This window comes from Balaenoptera acutorostrata, chromosome 12 (assembly GCF_949987535.1).
Source record: "Balaenoptera acutorostrata chromosome 12, mBalAcu1.1, whole genome shotgun sequence".
Lineage (NCBI taxonomy): Eukaryota > Metazoa > Chordata > Mammalia > Artiodactyla > Balaenopteridae > Balaenoptera > Balaenoptera acutorostrata.
Genome location: NC_080075.1, coordinates 89,891,885 through 89,918,243, shown reverse-complemented (window position 1 = coordinate 89,918,243; position 26,359 = coordinate 89,891,885). Strand labels below are relative to the sequence as shown.

Below are 26,359 nucleotides of genomic sequence, written 5' to 3'. Positions count from 1 at the left end.
TGTAGTTTGTTAAGCGTGCAATAGAATTCTGTCTGAAAAAGCAATATACAGACCTTAATTTTAAAGAGCTTTATTGCTAAAAATGCTAACCCTCATCTGAGCCTTCAGCGAGTCTAATTTTTTGCTGGTGGAAGGTTCTACCTCCACGTTGGTGGTGCTGACCGATCAGGGTGGTGTTTGCTGAAGGCTGGGGTGGCTGCAGAAATTTCTTAAAATGAGACAAGAATGAAGTTTGCTGCATGGATTGACTCTTCCTTTCATGAACCATTTCTCTGTAGCATGCAATTCTGTTCAGTAGCATTAGACCCACAATAGAACTTCTTTCAAGATTGGAGTCAATGCTCTCCAAAGCTGCCGCTGCTTTATCAGCTAAGTTCATGTAATATTCTAAATCCTTTGTTGTAGTTTCAACAGTCTTCACAGTATGTTCACCAGGAGTAGAGTCCATCTCAAAAAAACACTTTCTTTGCCCACCAATAGAAGTAGCTCTTCATCCATCCAGGTTCTACCATGAGATTGTAGCAATTCAGTCCCATCCTCAGGCCCCACTTCTAATTCTAGTTCTCTTGCTGTTTCCACCACATCCTAAGATCCTTCCTCCCCTGAAGTCCTAAACCCCTCAAAGTCATCCATGCGGGTTGGAACCAACTTCTTCCAAACCCCTGTGAATGTGGATATTTTGGCCTCTTCCCATTACTCATGAATGTTCTTAATGGCATCTAGAATGGTGAGTTCTTTCCAGAAGGTTTTCAGTTTACTTTGCCCATATCCATCAGAGAAATCACTGTCTATGGCAGCTATAGCCTTATGAAATGTATTCCTTAAATAATAAGACTTGTGCTCTCTTCGGCAGCACATATACTAAAATTGGAACGATACAGAGATTAGCATGGCCCCTGCGCAAGGATGACATGCAAATTCGTGAAGTGCTCCATATTTTTGGTGTGGCACAGATATACAATGGAATATTACTCAGCCATAAAAAGAAACGAAATTGAGTTATTTGTAGTGAGGTGGATGGACCTAGAGTCTGTCATACAGAGTGAAGTAAGTCAGAAAGAGAAAAACAAACACCGTATGCTAACACATTTATGCGGAATCTAAAAAAAAAAAATGGTCATGAAGAACCTAGGGGCAAGACAGGAATAAAGACGCAGACCTACTAGAGAATGGACTTGAGGATACGGGGAGGGGGAAGGGTAAGCTGGGACAAAGTGAGAGAGTGGCATGGACATATATACACTACCAAACGTAAAGTAGATAGCTAGTGGGAAGCAGCTGCATAGCACAGGGAGATCAGCTCGGTGCTTTGTGACCACCTAGAGGGGTGGGATAGGGAGGGTGGGAGGGAGACACGAGAGGGAGGAGATATGGGGACATATGTATATGTATAACTGATTCACTTTGTTATAAAGCAGAAACTAACACACCATTGTAAAGCAATTATACCTCAAAAAGATGTTAATAAATAAATAAATAAATAATAAAACTTGAAAGTCTCCTTGATCCATGGGCTGCAGAATAGATGTTGTGTTAGCAGGCATGACAACAACATTCACCTCATTGCACAGCTCCATCAGAGCTCTTTGGATAACCAGATTTACTGTCAATGAGCAGAAATTTTGTTTTATTTTATTTTATTTTTTTGGCTGAGCCACGTGGCTTATGGGATCGTAGTTCCCCGACCAGGGACTGAACCTGGGCCCACAGCAGTGAAAGCACTGTGTCTTAACCACTGGACTGCCAGGGAATTCCCAGCAGTAGTATTTGGAAAGATTTTTTTTTTTCCTGAGCAGTAGATCTCAACAGTAGGCTTAAAATATTCAGTAAACAGATGATCTGTTATCTAGGCTTTGTTGTTCCATTTACAGAGCACAGGCAGAGTAGATTTAGCATAATTCTTAAGGGCCCTGGGATTTTCAGAATGGTAAATGAATATTGGCTTCAACTTCAAGTCACCAACTGCATTAGCCCCTAAAAAGAGTCAGCCTGCCCTTTGGAGTTTTGAAGCCAGGCATTGACTTCTCCTCTCCAGCGATGAAAGTCCTAGATGGCATCTTCTTTCAATATAAGGCTGTTTCATCTACATTGAAGATCTGTTGTTTCATATAGCCGCTGTCATGAATTATCTTAGTTAGATCTTCTGGATAACTTGCTGCAGCTTCTACATCAGCACTTGCTGCTTCACTTTGCACTTTTATGTTATGGAGACGGCTTCTTCCCTTAAACCTCATGAACCAACCTCTGCTAGCTCCAAAATGTTCTTCTGCACCTTCCTCACCTCTCTCAGCCTTCATGGAATTGAAGAGAGTTAGGGCCTTGCTCTGGATTAGGCTTTGGTTCAAGGGAAGGTTGTGGCTGGTTTGATCTTCCATCCAGACCACTCACACTGTCTCCATATCGGCAAGACAGCTGTTTTGCTTTCTTATCCTTCATGTGTTCACTGGAGTAGCACTTTTAATTTCCTTCAAGAACTTTTCTGTTTTTGCATTCACAACTTGGCTGTTTGGTACAAGAGGCCTAGATTTTGACCTATTTTGGCCTTTTGACATGGCTTCCTCACTAAGCTTAATCCTTTCTAAATTTTGATTTAAAGTGAGAGACATGCAACTCTTCCTTTCACTTGAACACTTAAGAGGCCATTGCAAGGTTATTAACTGGCCTGATTTCAATAATTTTGTGTCTCAGGCAATAGGGAGGCCCAAGGTACGGGAGAGAGATGAGGGAAAGGCCAGTGAGTGGAGTAATCACATCAGACACAACATTTACTGATTAAGTTCACTGTCTTATGTGGGTGTGGTTTGTGGCATCCCAAAACAATGACAATAATAAACTCAAAGATCACTGATTACAGATCACCAAAACAAATATAATAATAATGAAAAAGTTCAACGTACTGTGAGAATTACCAAAACATGACACAGAGACACAAAGTGAGCAAATTCTGTTGGAAAAATGGTGCCGATGGATTTGCTCAACGCAGGGTTGCCTCCGACTTTCAATTTGTAAATAACTGTACTGTGAAGCTCAGTAAGGCAAAGGGCAACAAAACAAGGTGTTATCTGTCTGTACATTATGAAGCACATTATGCAGATATGATAAAACATTTCTATGTGCATCACTGATCATTTCCTCGGTATATATTCCAAAAAGATACCAGGGTCTAAACATTTTTAAGATGCTTCACAATTGCTTCTAGAAAAGAGAGACATTTCACAGAGAGAAGAGTCAGCAAAAAGGGGGATTCTACTGTAGAAAATGGAACAAACAAAATGAGCAAAAAACCCAGACACCTGCCACTGAAAGGGGAAGCAAATGGAGAAGGTGGATATTGAGCTTTGTGCACAGAAGCTGTGTCCCCAGGTGGACACGCCCTCTAGGATGGAACTCCAGACACTTCCATACCCATTCCTTATTGACTTTTCCTAAGTGAAGGTCGTCCCCAATCTCCATCTGCATAGTGCCACCCTCATCACTCGGTCCCCAAATGCCTCACCACCATCGCTGAGTACCAAGCAGGTTAAAAGGAGAGGGGGACACCCTCCCCCTGACATTCCTGATGTCCCTACTGCTCACAGGAAGAACCTGTAGGTGGTCACTTGGCCACTCCAGCTGTAAGGGAGCCTTGGAAATGAACTCATAATTCTTGGCAGCCACGTGTCGGGCTCAAAGTTCTATGGCTGTGGAAAAGATGAAGAATAAATATTTGGGACACTAAAGGTCTATTACAGGAACAGAAACACACCTGGTAATGAAACAAAGCCAAGCAAATGATGCCTTGTCGTCGGTTTCTGGGTAGGAGGCGCTATCTGTTCTCATACTCAGTAATCTTATCCCTATTACAGTGTATAGAAGCAAGTGTACGAAGAATTATTTCTTATTGGATTAGGGAAGAAAATCCCTTTAATACCTGCAATGAGGAAGGAACTGCACTTTCTTGAAATGACATTTAAAACAAAACAAAAATGCCCTCCTCTTCCTCTGAAAGCACTTTGACCACAAATTCACACCTTTTCACTTCTTTAACCCCAAATCCCCTCCTGTACAAAAGCCTCATTGGGGAGCCCCTTCAGAAAAACCAACACACACTGTGACAACAGCATAGGTTAGAAAATCACAGCAAGTTTATTCATTGGCAAGAGACATAAAGAAAGCATTAAATGTTTGTGTTTCTAGGCTGCCAGCATAAACTTTTCAAAATGTTTAAAGTGAATAACACCAATAGCATAATTAGATATCACATCTTAAAGAACCCAAATGCAATTTATCAGCTTTAAAAAATATTTTCAACTGAAATTACATCTTTACATATGTACATATATTATGTATAAACTACCTATAGTTGTTTTGAAAAATAATATAACAGAGTCAATATAAACTTTATTATAATTTAAGAGTCCATGTGATAAACCTGTTAATGCCATAAATTTAATTATTTGGGGGAAATGTCTTCTTGAGACATTCCCCTAAAATAATTCACAGATTCAATCTATCTTAGAACTGGAAGGAATTTTAAGTAATCACCTGGTTCAGTCAACGCCTTAAGACAAATGAAGAATCGCTATCACTTTTTAGATCAAATTACATGATGTTCAATGACTCATCCAAGGCCCCATAACTATTGTTTCCTCTTTTCTCAGCTTTTTTTTTTTCTAGTCAAACAGATCTCAATGCTGATTTCATGTGTAATCATAAGACATTCAAGTGCAAGATAATTCACTGAGAAATCCCATTCCAAGATCCACTGTGCTTCCTCAGTAAGACAAATTAAATCTGTCTGATGAAAACACACAACAAGCATTGCGTCCAGCTTCTTGGCTTCAATTCTGATCAGTAAAGCACAGCCCCTACACCGAGGACAAACAAGACGTAAACAGCAGTATAAGTACGTTGCTGGATTCGCTAACTTTAATGCATCTACTTCAGTGCAAAACACTCATTCTATCCAAAGCCATGTTTTCAGAGGAAAGAAGAGGAAAGTAAATAAGCAGAACAGAATCCAAGGACTGTTGTTGGTGTGTTTGTATTCAGAGCATCTTGGGTTGGCCTCTCAGGGGCTGTAAGCCTCAGACACAAGTCAGATGCCTTCTTGGTCAGTGTCCCCCACGCACAAGATGGGTCTGTGGGAGGGTCTTCCAACAGCCGGGACACACGGACACGTTCTTCGGGAGTGGTCGGCTCTAAGAATCAGGGCTGAGCTCACAAAGACGGAGTGTGGCTGGACTGGGAGGAAACCAGCTCCGAGCACATCCTCAAGATCTCACCCGGGAGCCGGCAGTGCAGGCGTGGGAGAGGCTGGAGGAGCTTCTGTTGATCTGGAAGGTCTTCTTGGTTGCTTCTGTCCACCTCATGCTTTCTAGGGGAGACACACCTTGGAAGGATTTGGTAGGGGTGCAGTTAAAAATCTGTTCCAAGAAAACGTTTGTTATACTTGGCAGAAAGCGATCACCGTCTCTCACTGGAATGTGCCCCATCTCAGTCCCGATGGGTCCATCGGGTAGAAGTGAGAACAGTGGTTTAGGTAAAATCGAAATGTCCCACCTTCTGCCACACGACAAGCTCATGCAGCTGAAATCTGGGAAAACTGCATAACCAGTCGTGGGCTTAGATGTATCAAACAACATCAAATCTAGTAAAATGTGTCTCCTGGCCCAGAGGAACTACAATTAATTACAATTATTTTGGATCTCGCTTAACACCATCTGGAGGACCTTTTCTCTTGAAGGGCTGGCATCAACCACGTGGCAGCCAGGGTTCTCCATCCGCTGGTAGGACACTTCTACCCTGGAGACAGGCAGAATGAAAAGTGTTGGCCCATTTGTTAACTCGGCTCTTTACGCAAATGTTATTTTCCTACCATAATACAGACAGCTTGAAGCCAGGTCCCCATCTGGTTTATCGCACTTCCGCCCCCCAGGCAACTCGCTTTGCATACAGGAGACATTCGATACATTTAGTTTAACAAATGAGAAATTAATAATAATGTTTAATAGCTTGCATTTACTCAAAACCTTTTATCTGCCAAGCATTAGCGTCCTGCATGGTCTTCTCATTTCATATTCAGAGTAACTTCAGGAGGAGAATCAATGTCACCCACCCCCATTTTGCAGAGAAAGGAGCAAAGGCTCAAAGAGATTAACCAAGTTGCCCAATGGCAAATTTCTCAAGAGTCTGCGCCCTGAAGGATTTCACACAAGCCAGAGGTCCTTGGCATATACATTGTTTTCACTTAGGAGTCTTCTACAATTGCACTAGAATTCTCTCTCTCTTTCCAGTGTTAGCTAGCCTTGGTGTGTACAGAATAGCTGGGGTTGACTTGAAACAGGAGGGAATTGGGCAGGGCACAGCCTCTGAAAGAATGACATAGCCCGAGGACATGACATAAACTGAGTAGAACCAAATGGGCCCAAGATGGCGGACAAGTCAACTTCCACTAGACCTCAGTATACGCTCACTGTGACAAATCAGCAAGCTAAATGACACACCCACAGGCGCCATGACAGTTCCAAAGTCTACCATAAGGATCAAAAAGTGGGTGGTGGCCCAGTTCCTGGAAATCCCCGCCCCCTCCTGAAATAGGTGGAATAATCCTCCCACTCAGCCTATGAAATTACCCAGCCCTATAAAAACTGACAACCCCATATCCTGGTGCCTTTCTCACCTTCTGAGATGGCCCACAGTTTGACTGTGGAGTGCACTTCTCTCTAAATAAATCCACTTCTTACCCATCACTTTGTCTCTCACTGAATTCTTTCTGTGATGAGACATCAAGAACCTGAGCTTCATTAACTACTGAAACCAGGTGTGTGATCTCAGTTGGAAAACTGTGGGTTTTGGCTGGGTTCGCGTCCCGGCCTCTTGGGTTCAAATCCCAATCTGCGGCGCACGGTTTCAGATTATATGACCAAAGCTCTAGAGCTTTGTGGTTAAAACAAGCACCCGGACTCAGCCATATAAAAGAACGAAACAATGCCATTTGCAGCGACATGGATGGACCTAGAGATTGTCACACTGAGTGCAGTAAGTCAGACAGAGAGAGACAAATACCATATGATATCGCTTCTATGTGGAATCTAAAAATAATGGTACAAATGAACCTACTTACAAAACAGAAATAGACTCACAGATGTAGAAAAGAAACTTAGAGTTACCAGTGGGTAAGGGGTGGGAGGGATAAACTGGGAGATTGGGATTGACATATATACACTACTATATATAAAACAGATAATTAATAAGAGCCTACTGTATAGCACAGGGAACTCTACTCAATGCTCTGTAATGACCTATATGGGAACAGAATCTAAAAAAAGAGTGGATATATGTATATGTATAACTGATTCAGTTTGCTGTACAGCAGAAACTAAGACAACATTGTAAATCAACCATACTCCAATAAAAATTATTAAAAAAAAAAAAAGTGCTCAGAGTAGATGGTGAGAAATGGAATATTTCCTGCCATTATCAGTAAACAAAGGATGTCACAGCCATCAGCGATTGCAGCCACCACGGATGGTGAGCTGGTGAGCCCTGAGGGAACTCAGGAAGGAAACAAAGAATACCGGCCATCTAGCAGCCATCGGACTGCAGCCACTCCCTAAGGTGAGCCCTGAGGAAACTCAGGGTGTGAAAACACAGGACACTGGCCCCAGACAGCTGAGGTGCGTTTCAAAGGAATGATTTCGGTGAGCCCAGACCCTTGCATCTTCCCAATACACAGAAAAATGCTAAATTCCTTAACTTGACTTACCTGGTTTTCTTTCATTAACGATAATCTTTTGACGTTCAGACTACCTGTCCTTTGTAGCAAAACTCTTATGTGTTCTAGCTCTCCTGTCACCTCCTCCGAGCAGTTCTCTCAGGGTTACTTCATATGCTGCCTCCCGGGCCTGAAGTCCTAAAAATTCCCGCCAAATAACAGAACTCTCAACTTTTAGGCTGTGAATATTTTTTTAGTCGACAATGGTCTGGGGCCATAGCTCTGCCTCACCACCTACCAGCTAGGAGAACATGCCACATTTCTTTCCCATCTGTGCCTCCGTTTCCTCATCTGCGAAGTGAGGACGGAAATAATGCCTTCCCTGCAAGTTTGTCGTGAAGTTTAACTGAATTAATACCAACCAGTCAATTCTTTGACATGGTTTCTCTGCACACAGCTGAGTGGTTAATTATTTATAACAGCATTAAGTTAGGATAACAGTGCTATCATTGTTTATTTATATAAACAATTCTGTTTTGGCTTTTCAAACCAGTCCTACAGAAGTGATTTAGTCAGCCTGAGAAGCAGTAAGATGGTCCAGACACTCCTGCTATTGTGTTCACAGCTTTCTAATGAAAATGAAAGCACTGCCTTAAAATCAGAAAGGTCTTGAGTTTAATCCCAATTCTACTACTCAGTAGATATGCAAGGTGTAGACAAATCACTTAATCCTTTGAGCCTCAGTTTTATAAACTGTGAAGTACAGCTAACATTGTCCTTGCAAGGGTTACAGAGCCTCAGAAGTAAAATGCCTGACACACGGTGAGCCCCTCACAGGTAAAAGTCACTGCGAGGCCGTCAGACGGTGCTCGTGACCATTCTGTTACGATGACCCAGAAAGGTGTATTGTCTCACTCAGGTTCACGGCCGGTGCCGGCACAGCCAGGGCTAGAAAGACTAGGAAGGAGGTCTGATCCCCAGTCAGATATCCTGTGGCTACAAACCCACCACGCAGTGGCCCCATGGAACAATCCCACTGAAAGCAGTGAATCTAACTTGGAGGACACTGCCTCTCAGGTTGGAAAACGGGAACCGTGTCATGTCCTGCACTTTACCAGAGTCAGTGCTGTTTCTGGATCGTCGCCACAGTCAGGGACCCCTGCCCCTCACATGGCATCGGGACACCTACTTTTGACGAAATATGCTGTTGGCCTCCAGCTCAGCCTCCTCCTTGGTCCTCTCCATGCCCCGGCCCTCGATCCTCTGCATCCTGTCCTCGGGACTCACGGTAAGCAGCAGGACCAGGTCGGGTTTGAGCAGGTCCCTGGGCCACTGGTATATAGGGTGACGGGCAGGGGGCAGGTGCTGGAGGCCCCCACTTACCTCGGTGGCTATGGTGTAGGTAGCCGTGCTGTGCCAGTACCTGAGAAGGAAAGGGGTAGTGAGCTCCCCGTCCGCAGAGGAAGTCAAGGGAGCACCTGAAAACCAGCTGCTGCGGACGCTGAACCCAGGGATGGCTCTGCTGAACTTGTCCTAGTACCGTACACATTAAAGAGGTAAAACTAAATCTTATTTTTTAAAGTATTTATAAAATGTAAAACTAAGTTAAAATCAACAACCACAAAAAGAATCTAGTGCACACCACCCAGAGCTCCATTTACTCAGTTAAAACTGCATGTATTGTGAGACTACTCTGTTGCCTTGGCCCTGCAGGATGCTTTCTTTTGTGATGGAAGGTTGGCATGGGATGGTAGATTTGTTCGGTAGTCCACTGGTATTTAATGCTGTATCTTGGCCAAACAAAAATCTGCAGGCCCATTCAGTTCCTACATGTTTTAAAACTGAACTTGCTGACAAGACATGGAAACAACCTAAATGTCCAACAACAGAGGAGTAGATAAAGAAGATGTGGTACATATGTACAATGGAATACTACTCAGCCATAAAAAAGAATGAAATAATGCCATTTGCAGCAACATGGATGCAAATAGAGATTATCATACTAAGCGAAGTAACTCAGAAAGAGAAAGACAAATACCATACAACATCACTTATATGTGGAATCTAAAATATGACACAAATGAACCTATCTACAAAACAGAAACAGACTCACAGACACAGAGAACTGACTGGTGGTTGCCAAGGGGGCGGAGTGGGGGAGGGATGGAGTGGGAGTTTGGGATTAGCAGATGCAAACTATTATATATAGGGTGGATAAACAACAAGATCCTACTGTATAGCACAGGGAACTATATTCAATATCCTGTGGTAAACCATAATGGAAAAGAATATAAAAAAAGAATGTAAATACATATGTATATAACTGCATCACTTTGCTGTACAGCAAACATTAACACAACATTGTAAATCGACTTCGATTTTAAAAATAAATAAATAAAAAATAAAAAAATTGGACTTGCTGATGAAATTCACATTCTAGGAACCCTGGATAGGAGGCCTTTGTCTTTCCCAGCTCTCCAGTCATCTAATTGCATCTGCATGGATCAGGAAGAGAAATAAACCCAGATAAAATCTCTGAAACTCTGTGAATGTCCTCCCTGAGTGAAGGCGGTCACTCTTGACCGGCTGATCTTAAAAAAAATGCTTTGAGGAGAGGAAAAGAATATCACAACCATCAAAGAAAATCAAATCAGCCCGCTCTTTCAAAAAGCCCAATGGCTTTCTACCACCTGCCAGAAAACATTCAGCCTCCATCTAAGACACAGATACCTTCACAATGTGGACCCAGGCACACTCTTTCATGGGGGTCTGTCTTCACACTTTTCCTCCAGCTGGAGTGAGGGTCTCAGGCAGCAAAGTGCCTCCTCTTCCTTCTGCACGCCACGCAGAGGAAGCCCCCAGCAGAATTCACTGTTTCCTCCTCTGGGCTCTCAATGCCCTTCATACTCAGCTCTACTGAAGGACTTATTCTAAATTAGAGCCAGTTGTGTACAAGTTTATCTCTTTCATCTCCTCCATTAGATAATTCATTTTTTAGTCATCTCTGGATTCCAAAATCTGAAACCAGCATCTGGCACACAATAGGTATGCAACTAATTATGTTTTTTGGATGTAGGAATGAATGAATTAGAATTATTTCATTGATTGGCATAGTTTATTATACTCTTGCCCTGTTCGTGTCATATTCCAATTTTAAGTGACGAAATGCAAAACTCCAAATCCAGTATCAAAGGACTATCACCTACAAAAACATTTATGAAACAATTATAAACATCCCAATGTTGAGAGGCACCCATGGCCCCACCCTTGTCTGTATTTTCAATTTACTGCCTGTACTGTTTTAAAATTCTTAATCACTTTAGATTTGAACTGCTTTTCACAGTGAAAAGGACATACTGGTCCTTTATCTACAAAATAAATGCAGAGTGTTATCCAAGCTGTGTATTGTTTTACTCTCTGCCACCTACTTGCTTTGTGTACATTGGTAAGTCTCAAATTCCTCTTCTGGAAAATGAAAATCATGAAAGCTTTGTTTTCCTCCCATAGCTTTTACAAAAATAGTCAAGTCCTTTTTAAAAATGTATCACACTTGAATTGGGAGATTGGGATTGACATATATACACTAATATGTATAAAATGGATAACTAATAGGAACCTGCTGTATAAAAAAAAAATAAAATTCAAAAAAGAAATGTATCACACTGTCATTATAAGGCAATATTTAATTCTTATTGGACACTAAAGCTGCATGATTTCAAATTATGATAATACAATACAGAAAATACTGAAAAGAACAAAGGTAAAAAATTAATTTGGGGGCTGATCAATTCTAATATCATTCATTCTTCAAAGCCCTTTTCCACCTCCAAAAGCGTGGCCAGTGTAGCTGCTAGCGCCTTGAATTCTGCCTGGGGCCATTCCTATGTATCACCTACCAGACTTTTAATCACTTACAAACTTGTACTTTCACCTTCTCCACCAGATACGTCTTGTCTCCCAAGCTGAATAAACCCAAGCAGAATAAACCCAAGCAGGTCCAGGTTTTCTTCTTCTTGGCAACAAAACTACAATTTGCGCTGCATTTTACACATGCTCCGTGTTCACTGAACTAAATACTTAGCTATGAATACAGAGGCTGATATCATCTAAATGTAAAAAGCCTTCTTTATTGTAGAAAAACCATCAGCAAGAAGATTTTTAAAGGTAATGAGGGTGATTAAGTTGCCAACCTTAACCGCAGTCACAATCAAAAATTACTCCGTCTCCCTTCTTTTTTCAGCCAGATGATGGTGTTGTCTAAAATGGATTTCCTTAAAATCTTTAAACATGAACAAAACCCACCCAGACAACAAATAACTGCTCTTTTCTTCTCATCTGACAAGGTGATCTAGCATTATCTCTTTAAAGAAACAAAATTGCAGACAATTCACAGACATAAAGAAGAAAAATCGGGGAAGAATGGGAGCCCTGTTTTGCAAAGCCAGAGTTCTCTCACTGACAACACTGCTGCTCGTTTTAAATAATCATACCCTCTGGCCATCAATTTCAGACTCATTATTTAGTATTCTCCATTCCTGCCATCAGGGAAACCACATTAGTTCAAATCAAATGCAATCTGTTGACACATTATACATCACTTATATAATAATGCCTTATATATTTATAGCAATTTGCTGTTTTCAAAGCATGTCCACCTGCATCAACTCACTGGATATTCATCACAAGTCTTTTAATTTTTATTCTGTATTGGAGTATAGTTGATTAACAACGTTGTGTTAGTTTCAGGTGTACAGCATGGTGATTCAGTTATACATATACATGTATCTGTTCTTTTTCAAATTCTGGTCAGCAGGGAAGGGATAAAGAATATCATCATTGAACAGATTAGGAAACAGGATGCAGAGAATAAGTGTCTACCTACATGCAGAAGCCAGTACTGCCCCAGGATTTTTGGACATCTTAGGAAATAATGTGCCTTATGAAGTCACACTTTATTAGGAAAAGCCTAGTCTATCTCCTTGAAATAAAGAGAGACTAACAAATATATATATATATATAAATATGGTAAATCCAGGGACTTTAACAATAGGGTGAAAACATCCCACAGGTGAAGAAGTCCCACAAAGGAAAGCAATGTCTTACCCTTGTCTAGGATTCCTTGTAACTTGCCAACTTTGAAATCACTATCTTGCCATCCCCAAAGTTAAGAGTACCCACTGGCATTATAGCTTAGATGACAGCAAAGGCCTTCTAACTAATTTTTACGGTTTTCATCTTCCCCACCACCACACACTTTTTCTTAGTTCCAGTCACCTTTCCCCAGGCTTCCCACGCCTCAGACCACTCTGCTTCTTCATCCCATAAATATCAAGCCCCTTGCTTTGGGGAAGGCAGATTTGAGATGTATTCTGCCGTCTCCTTGCTTGGCGGCCTTGTGAATGAACCCTTTCTCTGCTGCAAACGAGAATCTCAGTGTTTGGCTTGGGGAACGTCGAACCTGGTTTGGTAACACACATGGGCACTAAAGTTGTGTAAAAGAATGGTCACGGCAACAGGGACGATTCTCACAGGTGGCGTGAAGGAAGGCAGATGCAAATAGCAGTCAATGTCTATCTGCCTGTAGAGACAGTTCAGGAACAAGCAGAACTAATCTACAGCGACGGAGTCAGGGTCGTGGTTCCCACTGGCGGAAGGATGGGTCGTGACTGGGAGGGAAGGATTTACAGGGTGGAGTAAGGTTCTAAGTCACGATCTGGGTGCAGGTGGTACTTGAACGTGTTCACTTTTTAAAATTCCTCGAGATTTCCATTTATAATGAGTGCTCTTCCCTGAACACTTGTCAGACTTCAATGCAACTCCTCATCTTTCCACAAATAAGTAAAACTGCAGCAAGAACAAGATGTACACTGGAGTAACATCAAGGACGAATCCAGCTGCAACTGAAGCCCTTGAGTACTCCCCACCAACTGCATTTCTCTCTCTTTCCCAGGGGACAGCACTCTCCTAAATTTGGTGTTCAACATCTTTCCATCCCTTTTTTTGGTATTATGTTTTGTATTATTTTGCATGTGTTCTACTGAACATCTTTCTGCAAGTTGATTTCTTTCCTTTGAAATTATAGTTTTGTAACTTAGGCACACTGATGCATCCTACGAGAGCATATGGCTGTTTGGTGCTCCATGTTATAAATATATGCCAGTATTACTTTACCCTTTCTTCTGCTGATGCCTTTGGTTTTTCAAGTTTTTCAGTATTATGAACAAAGCTGAAACAAACTCTGTATTTCTTCAGGAAGTGGAAGCAATCTTCTCAAATTGCTCCCCAAGTCACCCTACAGGTGCCCACTCCCACCAGCACCACGTGAGTTTCTATCAATCTACATCATCTCCAACTCTGGGCTTTCAGACTTTTCTAATGAGTTCTCACTAACCTGATGAGAGTAAAACGGGCTCTCATCGTCGTTTGAATTTCCATTCCTAGTAGGACTTGCTTGCCGTTCCCTTTGTCCATTTTTGTAGCACTTTTAAGCTATTTCTTATATATGAAATTTCAAAATATAACTCAGCTTCAGTCACTCCATTATCTGAAACTTCCCAAAGGCCCCCCTCTGCACTCAGAATAAAATCCACATTCTTTATCACAGCCACAGACCCTGATGACCTGTCTCTGCCTTTTTTTTTTTTTAAAGGAATTCCTTTATTTTTATTTTTTATTTATTTATTTTATTTTTGACTGTGTTGGGTCTTCGTTTCTGTGCAAGGGCTTTCTCTAGTTGCGGCAAGCGGGGGCCACTCTTCATCACAGTGCGCGGGCCTCTCACCGTCGCGGCCTCTCCTGTTGTGGAGCACAGGCTCCAGACGCGCAGGCTCAGTAATTGTGGCTCACGGGCCTAGTTGCTCCGCGGCACATGGGATATTCCCAGACCAGGGCTCGAACCCGTGTTCCCTGCATTGGCAGGCAGATTCTCAACCACTGCGCCACCAGGGAAGCCTGTCTCTGCCTTTTTATCCATCCAGAAAGCAGCCCCTCATCCACATGTTTTCCTCAACAATGGCCTGTTTCTAGCCCTGGAATGTGTTCACATCTTCCCGTCTCTACACTTTGCTCTTGCTGACCCCTCTCCCACAAAGCTTTACTCCAGGATTTTCAGGTGTGTCTCTCTTTGGTCATTCAGAGCTCAGACCAATGGTACCCCCTCACGCAGGCCTTCCTAAATCACATCTAGTGGGGGGTTAGCCATCCTCCACTACACAACCTTGATCTCTTTATAGTATTTATCACTCTCTGATATTACCTTATGTATCTATATGCTTGATTATTACCTTCTCCTTCAACAGAATGCTTGCTCCATGAAGCAGGGCACTGCCTAGCTCATTCACCACCGAATCCTCTAAATTGAGAACTGTCTTTGGCAAATGGTAGATGCCCAATATGTGTTTGTTGAATAAGCCAATAAACAAATGAACCACTGAAAGCTTGATTTGTGAAGCAGAGACTTTTGTTAATATCCCCCATATGCTATTTCTAGCTCTGTCACTTTGGCAAGTTACCTAACTTTTCTAAGACCCGTGTTTCTCATCAGTAATTTTAGTATCCGTGTAGTAGTTGTTCCAGATGTTAGTATAGTATGTATAATGTCTTTAGCAAAATGCCAGCCAATGGTGTGATTAATAAATCATAGACATTATTCCTGTTATTATCATAATACACTTTGTCTTAAACACTATTGTGTACTTGCATGTATATGTACACACACACACACACACACACACACACACACACCCACACACACACTACTCATAGGTTAGGAAGAAAATGTCGAATTCAATGCATCTTTATACCCACCTGTCTACAATCACAGGCGATTTGGTAGATTCTTTAGCTATTTCAGAAGCCACGATATAATTGCCCAAAGAGTAAAAAGCTCTTCTAATGATAGTTGGTTCATCATCAAAGACTTTCCTCCACTGGCTGATGCAAGAGGGTGGTGACTTCAAGAGAACAGCCTTGAGTGAATCTGAAACTGACTGGGTCACAGTGGTTTTACCTGCAGGTCGGATACAAAATGCAGCACATCTTAACCATGGCCACCGTATCACTCCCAAAAGTTAACATTAATGTCCGAGCAAAGACATTCTTTCCACCTGTAACCAGAAAGAGTTGATTAAATAGTACAATTCTTTACAAAACGTTGCCAACCCTTGGGAATTCAGGATTCCTGTTCGGTGTGAGAATGCTTGAAAGAAAAAAGCAAATGGTCATCTCGTTTACAAACTAGTGATAAACTCTGCTATCAGCTTCCAGGAACTCCCTCCTCCCATCACGCCTCACCTGACACAGGAAGGAGACTCACAGGGAACCACGTGACCCTGGGGTTCTCCCAGATCCACGCTGCCCTTGGGTATTCCCTGTGGCCCTTGCAGCCACCCTTTTCCTGCTGTCGTGTGTTGGACTAAGTGTGGGCACGCCCTCTGTACTCTGACGCCTATTTGGCAGCTCCAAAGGCTTCTGCCCTCCACTCCCTAGTTCGTCCACACTTTGTTTCCACAGGGGCCTCTGCACTGCCTGCAGTTCCTGGACACACCTGGCCGGTTCAAGTCCCCAACTCCACCCTGCCGTTTCTTCTGTCTGGAGGTTCTCTCCCGCCTTCCTCACCCAACCAACTCCTGTCCTACTGAAAGCTCAGTCCAGGATCCATCCTTCCAAGGTCTCCCGGACCGTGACTGCCCCTCATCTCCCACACTGAGGCTGTACCCAGTGCCCTCCCATGTTCACCGGAGCACCTGAGGCTCCCCCCACTTTACGGGGATGGATAACGGAAGTTATCCATCTTTGTGTCCCAGGCCAGCCTTGCTCCGTGCCTGGCACACGACAGAGGCTCACAGGAGGCTTATGAATTGAACCCTGTATAAAGTTTTGTGTGTCAAGAATTGTCTATTCCTACGACCCATTGCCTGTAACTGGAAGGTAATATTCTCTTACCTGTGGCATCCAGGCCTTCAATGACAATAACGGGGAACTTGCCCTTCTGGACCTGCTCTGGGCACTGGTCAACCAGGTCCAGCACAGCCCGGGCTTCAGGAATGAAGGATGTACACTGTAAAACAATGTCCGTGCATCAGCAGCAAAGCAACGGGGCCTCGGCAGAAGCTCTATCTAATTGCTGAGAAGAAGACTGCACACACACACTAATAAGGCATAAGCTATGTTTGGCACCAGGCCAAAATGTGAAGTATCGTGAACCCGAGAAAGGGCTGGATTGCTTTATTTCGTACTGCATAGCTGAGGCTCAAAAAGGCCATAACTGTCGGCATCACCCAGCCTGCAACTCTCATGGACCAGCTTCCCCCAGAGAAGGAAGGACAGAAAATATGCATAACTGCAGAGCAGTGTCACGTAGCGACAGTAGAACCATGGGCCCTGTGTGTCACAAATGTGGGAAATCAGCCACGCTGTAGGCTCCAAAGAAAGCAATCAGCATCCTGTCCTTTCCTAAGCTCTTGGGGGCTCAGAAGAGGGGCAGGAACTGCAATCACCAAGCTGGTAGGGCAGGGTCTCCGGGGGATTCCAGGTTTTGAACTGTGCATGACCTCATGTGAACTCACAGCACCTCTACAGAGAGGCGCAGACATGTATCTTCTTCTAACGTGCTTACTCTGAGCAAGGCAATAGTCTAAGTGCTTTCACAGTACTAACTTGGCCACTGTTGAAGATAACCCTGTGTGTTACTGTTATTAACCCCATCTACGGATCAGGGAAACCAAGGCAAAGAAGAATGTTTAATAAACTTACTGCAAGTGACACAGGTAATAAATGCCAGAGTTTGGATTCAAACCCAGGTCTTGCAATCTTAAGCACTCGGAGATGCTATCCCAAGGCTCATACAAGGTATCTAGGACCCATAGCCCAGCCTAGGGACCTGCCCAGGCCGCGCTCAGGCAGAATCTTCGCTGTCCCGCACCGAGCACCTCCCGGTCCTAACACGGCAAGGCAGGTATTTTACAGATGAAAAGGCACCAAGCAACACGGAGTAGCCGAGTGTCTGGGTGGCAGCCAGTAAGCAAGCAGGCACCGCTTAATCTAAGTTTCTTAAACCCCCAAGCTCATGCCCTTGCTCTACACCCCGACCTCCCAGAAGAGGGTCATCACTTCCAAGAAGGCATTGTTTTCCCCGTACCCAGCGCCACCCGCCCGCCCCCTCCTCGGGCACCGCCAGCGCGGGAGCCGCGCCGCTCCTGTTGGGATGTCAGTTTCCCCCATGGGGTTGGGGGTCCCTGGCGAGCAAGAATCTGGAAAGAGCCACGGTGTCTAAACAGAGGCTGGCCCACCGGCCACCTTCACCACCATATTTGCGTTCGGGAGTAAAGCAACTCCCCGGCAAAGGGAGGTCTGCACAGGCCAGCCCCGCGGAGAGCGCACGGTGGTGTCCGCTTCCCTGGCCTGGGGGATCCACCCTGAGCGCTGGCAAGGGACCCAACTCTTACCGCCTCCAGAACGGCGCGGGCGGCCTCCCGGTGGGGGAAGACCCCGGCGCTGGGCAGGTCCGGCACCACCGGGTGCAGCGCGGGCTCCGGCACGGGCACGACGCGCTCGCGGCCCAGCTGCCGCCACCCCTGGCCGTCCCGCCGTTCCCACGGGAGCTGCCACAGCCGGCAGAGCGGGTCGCCGGAGAACTCGGCCAGGCTCGGGCGCGGGGCCTCCGGGCAGGCGTCCAGCAGCGCCAGCAGCGCGCTCCGGGTGTCGGGGCTGTCGCGGGGGTCGCGGAGCAGGAAGCCGTGCTGCAGGCCCCCCGCCCCGCCGCCCGGGCGGTAGCACAGCAGCCGGCGCAGCTGGCACCTCCGGAAGGGGCCGCGCCGCAGCTGGTGCAGCAAGCGCTGGTGCAGCCGGGCCGCGCGCACCCGGGCCGCGCAGCCCGCGCCCCCGGCCTCCGGCACGCTCAGAGAGTAGCTGCGGCCCGGGGGGCCCAGGAGCGCGGCCACGCCGGGGTCGGGGCGCGCGTCCGGGGCCTCGTCGCCCACTGCGAAGTGAGCCAGTGTGCAGCCGGGCAGCTCCAGCGCGAAGCAGCGCGGCGGCGCCATGGCCCGACCGCAGGCCCCGCGCCGCAGCCCCGAGAAGCGCGCGAGCAGCAGTGGGGCGGGCGGGCGGCGGCCGAAGACCATGGGCGCCTCCCGGTCCCGCCCCGCGCGTCGAAAGCGAAACCCGGGACTCGGCGGGCGGCGCCGCGGGGAAAAGCGAAAGCGAAGCGGCGGCGGCTGCGGGAAGCGGGCGGGGCCCTGGATGGGGCGCCCTCCCCGGCCTCGGCCTCCGCCTCCGCCTCCGCCTCTGCCTCCGCCTCGCCGCGAGATCGCGCCGGGAGCCGGCGGCCGCCGGGAGGGGACGCCCGCAGGGGCCGGGCCGCACGCTGCCGCCGATGGGGACCCGCGCTGCGATCGATGGGGAGCGGGCAGGGGGCGCCAGGCCCCGTTTGAATAATTCCTCGGTGCTTGTGTGTGTGTGTGTGTATCTCCCCTGTGTGTGTGTGTGTGTGTCTCCCCTGCGCCACCACGCTCACCGGCTCTTGCTCGCTCTCGGGTACCGCCGACTCCTCATCTGGGCTCGCCTTGCGGGCCCCGCAGACGCGGCCGCTCGCGACCCCAGCCCTGCGCCCCGAGCGCCCTCCCCGCCCGCGCCCGGACTCCAGGCCTGGGAGCCGCTGGAGCGTTTTCACCCCGCTTTGCACACGCTTTCCCCTCTTTTGCAATTAACCCCTCCTTTAGCTGACTCTCAAACTGAGAAGTATCCCCAGACTGGCACCTCTAAGTTGCCTTCCAAATGCCAAATTAAAGTCGTGCACGCAGCTCCAATGAGACAGCAGCGTGATGGCCTGGAAGCGCCTTATCCGCCAGCGGCCGGCGTCGGATGTGTTGCTGCCTTTGTATAGTGAAGCAGCATTGACAAGATTATTTGGATGTTTTATTTTGTTTTTACTCATTGACTGGTATCTTTGAAAATGATTGTCCAGCAGACCCAAAAGTTAGAATTGAAACAAAGATGGAAAACATTAGATGAACAGAAAGCATGTAGTTACGATTTAATCAATTATTAATTATGTGCATTTAGCGTGGGATTAAGTTTAATTCTGAAAGAAAACCCCTTTTTGATAGACATGAACTATTACAGATATGTGGTTGAAGTATGGTTAACAGGCAAGGAATAATTCTGAGATTAAGATTTTTTTAGCTCTTTGAGAACAGGATCATTTTTATTCTCTATGAGCAATTTGACTTTTGGACATTTAGGGAGCAGAGATGTTGTCACCTGTGTGGAACATAAGAAAATAGGAAAAGAACAAAGTCCTTTTTGTTCTTTAGGACAGGATTGCATCCTCCCATGAGCCTTTCTTGACCTTTTTTCCATGACCCCACCCCACCCCCAATCATATCCACTCTTAATTTAAATTTTCCTCTCCATTTTCACTCACCCTCCTGCCTACCAGGAGACTGTGAAATTAGTGACACTGCAGGATCTGGTCTCGGTCAATGTTAACTGGGAGTCGAAGATTGACGATACAATGTCTTCATTCATAAAGAGAAAAAAAACCTCTGTCATATTTTTGAGCTCCAATTTCAAATTCTTAGGACAGAGAATCTGATGGACCCAGCTTGGGTGCATGTTTAGATTGCATAAACTTGCCTGTAGTAACCTACCCAGTGGGTGTGGAGGAAAGAAGCTGGGCCTGGAAAGACACTTGAAAGAGGTCCTTGAATGAATGAATAGCACGACTTTATTCATTTAAAAAGCCAGAGTCTTCAGCACTAACAACATCAACCAGGAAAACATGAAATATTCTAATCATTCTGCTCATAGGGAAAAAAAAGCAGAAAGGGAGAATTAACTAATATAAATGTTGTAATTAATAAATAATAAAATGAAAAAATAACATTTATTTTGAAAAAGAGATTGGTTTTTGAAAACGTACTTAAACAGATATGCTTCTAGGTAGACCATTCAAGTGGATAAAAAGAAAATGAAGTCAGCATAATAGTAATACAAAAGAGGAAAGAACCACCGGTTACAAAGGACACAAAAAGAGAATATTGCATACAATTCTACATCAATAAATCCAAACATCACAAAATAAATAATGAACTTGGAAAATAAGATTTATCAAAATAAAACCAGGAAAGAGTGATGATTCTATAATCCAAATCCCAGGAAGGTAGTTGATGAAGGTTCCGAGAAGCACTGGACAAGTTTTATAAGTAATTGCTTTATCAAGAAACAGGTAAACCCCCATTACATAAGCCATCAGTTTCTGGTTCATAAAAGTTCTTTTGGGCATGTCTGTGGGCTTCTGATTTTTTTTTTTCCACTGAACTTTTTTGATACAGAAAAGTTATTTCTTGCATAAATATTATTAACCTGTAACAAGCTTATTATTTTTCAACAAATAAGTGCTTCTGCATTTAATTACTAACATAGGAAAAACTAATAGATAAAAGAAAAGCTCGTTAGCATCGCAAGATGGGTAATTTTGGAAACTGCTGCTCTAGACCAGGGCCTGGCAAACTCCGGCCTGTGAGCCGGATCCCGCCACTGTCCGTTTTTGCACATCGCTGTATGGGCACGTCTGCAGTCTGCTGCTTTCCCACCGCTCGGCAAAGCAAGGGAGCTGCCAGGGACGTGGGCCCAGAGCCCGAACTCTCACAGGCGACAAAGTCTGCTGACTCAGGACCGCCCTGTCCCTCACCAAGCACAACAGAAAAGGGCCCAACCTCACCACCTCTCTTTGATGAGGGTACCAGGCCATCACTGGACCTCGCCAAGTGTCCCCCCGTGACCAGAGGGGTTGAGCCCCGTGACTCTCCTCCACCCCGCCCCCAGGAGACATCACTGAACAGTTTCAGTTCCACGCCACCCCACACGCACACGTACTGCCTGACGGGGAACGCGCCCCTGACAGTGGGCCCTACACCCCACCCCTCGCACCGAGGCCAAGATCCCGTCAAACCAGCACATCCAACCCCACCGAGGAGCCGAGGGGCTCCAGCCGGGAGTCTGGGGTCCAGGGAGGCCCCTCCACATCCCCTCTGGCCCCACCTGCGGCCCAGGGCCTCTCCCCACTGGGGGGCCCCCAGTCTGCCCTGAGTCCAACCGTCTCTGCCCGCCTGCGTTAGCCCAGCGGGCTAAGGGATCCCTTCCATGGCCAGGCTCTGGCCTCTAGAGACCAGCTGGCACTGCCTAAAACCGCTCTGGGGGCCAGACCTCTGGGTTGTGGGCTTCTGATTTGAAGGGTACACTATCATATTGTGGAGCTGATTTTCTCACTAAGAAATATAGTTTATACAGCTCCCTGTGAGAAGAGAGTTAACACAGCAGGTGCAGATGCTTACTCCTGGCATCTCTCCTGGGGAGCCTGCAACCATGATTCATCGTGGCCAAATCCTAGAAATAGGCCCTCAAAAGCTTCTTTATGTCAGTCATTGATGGTTCTGTGTTTGCCCCGGGAACAATGGACACGCCGCAGCAACTTGTCAGGGTTGCTTCGCACAAACATCAAGATTGGTGATGGGCACCTCATTCACAGATGGGGTCCTGAGATCAGGTGACCAAGACTGGTCACAGCAGGATGTGCCTACGTGTCCAGCCCACCACGTGATGGCAGACCTGAGACCCAAGCGGGCTTCCCTGACCAGCTCTCTCCCGCCTGCACCCGGGGTGGGAGTGCTGCTAGAAAGAAAGCACGTCTATCTATGCAACCCAGATGGTGAAGGACTCAGCAGCTGTGCCCGTCTCTCCAGACTCCTCTGATGTTCATCTTTTTCCTGTTATCCTTGCTCTGCATCTCTTCCCTGGAATAAAGCCCACCATGAGTGTGACCTGTTCCTGTCCCAGGAGTCCTTATAGCCAATTAGCAAACATGTGGGTGGTCTTAAGACTCCTAAAACACAACCCAATACACACACACACACACACACACACACACGGAAATTAAATTAAAAGTTCAAGGAACCCTTATTTTGAAGTGCTTTGATATTCCATTGTATTTATTTAAATACACACACTCACACACACAATTACAACTCTGTAAATTAGTGAAATGGCACTCATTGGATGAATTAAATGACAACCAGTAAATGAGTGAACAGGAAAGACAAAGAGTTAAAGAAGGTATTTGCAAAACATATAACTAAGAAAGTACATCTATACAATGAATTCCTACACATCAATCATAAAAATGCAGAAAATCCAATACAAAAAGGGGCAAGGGATTTGCATAGGCACATCACAAAAGAGAATATCCAAATAGCTAATAAATATATAAAAAAGATGCTTAACGTCATTAGTCATCAGGAAACTGGAAAGTAAAACCACAAGACACCACTCCACACCCACTGAGATGGCTAAAGTTAAACCAGACAAAACAAACATCTTATGTTGACAATACCAAGTGAGAAGAAAGATGTGGAGCAATTGGAGCAACACTTATATTATTCTGGTTGGCGTGTAAATTGGGCCAGCACTCTGGAAAACTCTATGGCGTTATGTACTAAAGGGGAATATATATGTATATTTTTTATGAACCAGTGATCCCGTTGCTGGGTGTATACCCAACACAGATGCATACTTACGTTGACCAAAAGACATGTACAAGAAAATTCATAGCGTAATAGCAAAATAGTCCAAATGCTCATTATAATTGAAAGATTAAATGGATTGTGGTATATTCCAACAATAAAATCCTAGATGGCTGTGAAAATGAACAAAGTACTGGTAGACACTACAAAATGGATAAATCTACAAATATAACATTGAGTGAAAGAAGCTTTACAGAAAACAGTACCTAAGGTGTGATTACATCCACAGGAACTTCAAAAGCAGGCAAACCTAGAGGATGGTTTTAGAAAACAGGACATGGTTATCTTTGGGGCAGAGGTAGGGTTTAGGGCCTGGGGGAAGGTACTGGACACGTGAAGGTCTGAGCAAAGTTCTATTTCTTGATCAAGATGATTGTTACACATGTGTGCTCATTCGGTCCAAAATTTGTTCTGCTGTATGTGTATGAATTGTGCACTTTTCTTTATGCACAAGATGCTTCAGGAAAAGACTTACCAAAGCAATAATATGAAGATTGCAAGTAACTGAACCGATTCTACAATCTGCTAATGTGTGGCAGCCACTGTTTGATGTTGCTGCAGGATGGTCCACATCAGGGAGCAGGGAGTACCCTGGGGATGTACAAGTCTTTAAAGAAAAAAGTCCCTGGCTAATGAAAAATGGTAGTGACGTTTGGCTGTTACCTGGCTGCATTTAGATGTCTTTAGAGATGGCTGACTCCCGAGAAGTAGAGAGTAAGAAGGGGCTGACTTGACCTCCCTCCAGCCCACACCCATCTTGAGCAGTTGGGAGAAGAAATCCCTCCCTGGACTTTGTCAGCCATGACTTTGAATAAGAAAGACTACTTCTCTTGAGCCTTACTCTTGGATGCGTGGAGAAAGACAGGTTTTGAGTGAATAAGCATATGTTCAAAGGATATCAAAGTGACGTTGACTTTTGTGAGCTCTTTGCCAGAAGGGACTTGGACTTATTTATTTTATTTATATTTTATTCATATTTATTAATATTTTATCTGATACATAGGAGCTTCTCAATAAACCATTGTTGAGGAAAAGAAGAAAGGAGGGAAAGAAAGAATCCCTGAATGAATGAGTGAATAAGTGAATGAATAAACAAATGAATGAATATAAAAGAAACTGGCCTGGATAGAACAGACTTCAGAAGTAATGATAAAATAATGTAATAGTAATTATCAATTATTGAGCAGTATTGCAAGTGTTTAAGTCCCGGTTCAAATCCTCACTCCCTGTGTGACATAAGTTTCCCCAGCTGTAAAATAAGTTAGTGCCTGCAAAATATAGCCCAGCGCCTGGTACATAATGTTATATACGTGCTAGATATTTCTAATTGATTACGTCGAGCTCTACTTTCAGTGCTTAATAAACTTCATGCCATTTAATCCTTAAAATGCCCTGGGTGAAATAGACATTAAAACCCATATTTCCCAGGTGTGTTAGCAAAATCAGACAGGTAAAGAAAGTTACCCCGAATTAAACAATACAGGCTGAACTAAGATTCAAACCTTAAAATGTTTGGCTTCGAAAGTCTGTGTGGTTACCCTTTATGACATATTTGTCATAATCAAATTTGATATTTGATTTGAAATGGAAACTGATTTGGTTTTCATTTCTTCATACACATGTGATCTAGAAAAAAAAAAAAAAAAGTATTTCTTAATTGAGCCAGGCCATGGTAAGGTTTTAAAATACTTTTGACTAAGATTTCAAGAACTTGGATCATATTTGTAATTGCAGGCTTGGTAATCATTAAGCATACACTGGCTATTGTGCTGAATTTGCTTTCAGTTTCCTTCTCAGTGAAATGAAAGTCATCTTTGTTTCTGTTCAAAATGTAACACGAGTAGAATAACAAAAGCTGACCCTAACTGAATGATTTTCCAGGCACTGTTTTAAGTGATTCACATAAATTAGAATTTTCACCCTTCACAAATATCCCTTGAGATACCTGGTCTTACAGATGGGAACTGAAGGTCCAGAGAAATAAAGTGACTTAGTCACCTAGCTAGTAAGTGACAAGCTAGGCTTGTGGTTTCATAAACTTAACCACTAGGACTATCCCAACTTCCTCCAAGTCTCATGAAAACATAAAACCACACACTCAAGATCAAACCCAATTCCCATTAAAGAGGGCTACAGGAAAGAAAATTTCAGTATAAAGTTCAACACTTTCTAGCAAAACTGTGAGAACAGATAAATAAAAAACCACAGTAATTCTTGCCAACTAAGAAGAATCTTGGTTATTAGAGAAATGCAGATCAAAGCTACAGTGAGGTACCACCTCACACCAGTCAGAATGGCCATCATCAAGTCTACAAATAATAAGTGCTGGAGAGGGTGTGAAGAAAAGGGAACCCTCCTGCACTGTTGGTGGGAATGTAAATTGTTACAGCTACTATGGAGAACAGTATGGAGGTTCCTTAAGAAAACTAGAGTATAGAACGTGTATATTATATACTGAACGTTGTGTAAACTTTATATATATTCGTACTTACTTGTACTTGCATAAAGAAACACTGGATGGTGTAGCCACTATGGAAAACAGTATGGAGGTTCCTCAAAAAACTAAAAATAGATATGATCTAGCATATGACCATATGATCTAGCAATTCCACTCCTGGGCATATATCCGGAGAAAACCCTAATTCAGAAAGACACATGCACCCCAATGTTCACAGCAGCACTATTTACAAGAGCCAAGACATGGAAGCAACCTAAATGTCCATCAACAGATGAATGGAAAAAGGAGGGGGTTGGGATGAACTGAGAGATTGGGATTGACATATATACACTACTGATACTATGTATAAAATAGATAACTAATGAGAACCTACTGTACAGCACAGGGAACTCTACTCAGTGCTCTGTGATGACCTAAATGGAAAGGAAATCCAAAACAGAGGGGCTATATGTATACATATAGCTGATTCACCTGGCTGTACAGTAGAAACTAGCACAACATTGTAAAGCAACTATACTCTCATAAAATTTTTAAAAAATAAATAAAAAATAAAATAAATAAATGAATTTCTAAGACACACACAAAAAAGATGTGGTATATACATACAATGGAATACTACTCAGCCAT

The 26,359-nt window shown here is 44.4% G+C and overlaps 1 protein-coding gene and 1 non-coding gene across 4 annotated transcripts; one reads left to right on the top strand and one right to left on the bottom strand.

Moving 5' to 3' along the window:
• The first annotated feature begins 837 nt into the window (after positions 1-837).
• LOC114235708 (U6 spliceosomal RNA) lies at positions 838-941 on the top strand. The gene has a single exon (XR_003621818.1). It is a non-coding gene; the product is annotated as a U6 spliceosomal RNA (small nuclear RNA).
• Positions 942-4,112: 3,171 nt separating this feature from the next.
• On the bottom strand, positions 4,113-18,979 carry CMPK2 (cytidine/uridine monophosphate kinase 2). Of its 3 annotated transcripts, none has more exons than XM_057558700.1 (5): positions 18,142-18,979; positions 16,640-16,754; positions 15,503-15,704; positions 8,886-9,119; positions 4,113-5,784 (listed from the first exon to the last, which is right to left on the bottom strand). In XM_057558700.1, the coding sequence occupies exons 1-5, from the start codon at positions 18,814-18,816 to the stop codon at positions 5,667-5,669; spliced, it is 1,344 nt and encodes a 447-aa protein (XP_057414683.1). In that variant the 5' UTR covers positions 18,817-18,979; the 3' UTR covers positions 4,113-5,666. The 3 variants fall into 3 exon arrangements, with proteins under 3 accessions (XP_057414683.1, XP_057414685.1, XP_057414684.1); XM_057558702.1 differs by having other exon boundaries at positions 9,080-9,119; XM_057558701.1 differs by lacking the exon at positions 8,886-9,119.
• Positions 18,980-26,359: the final 7,380 nt, after the last annotated feature.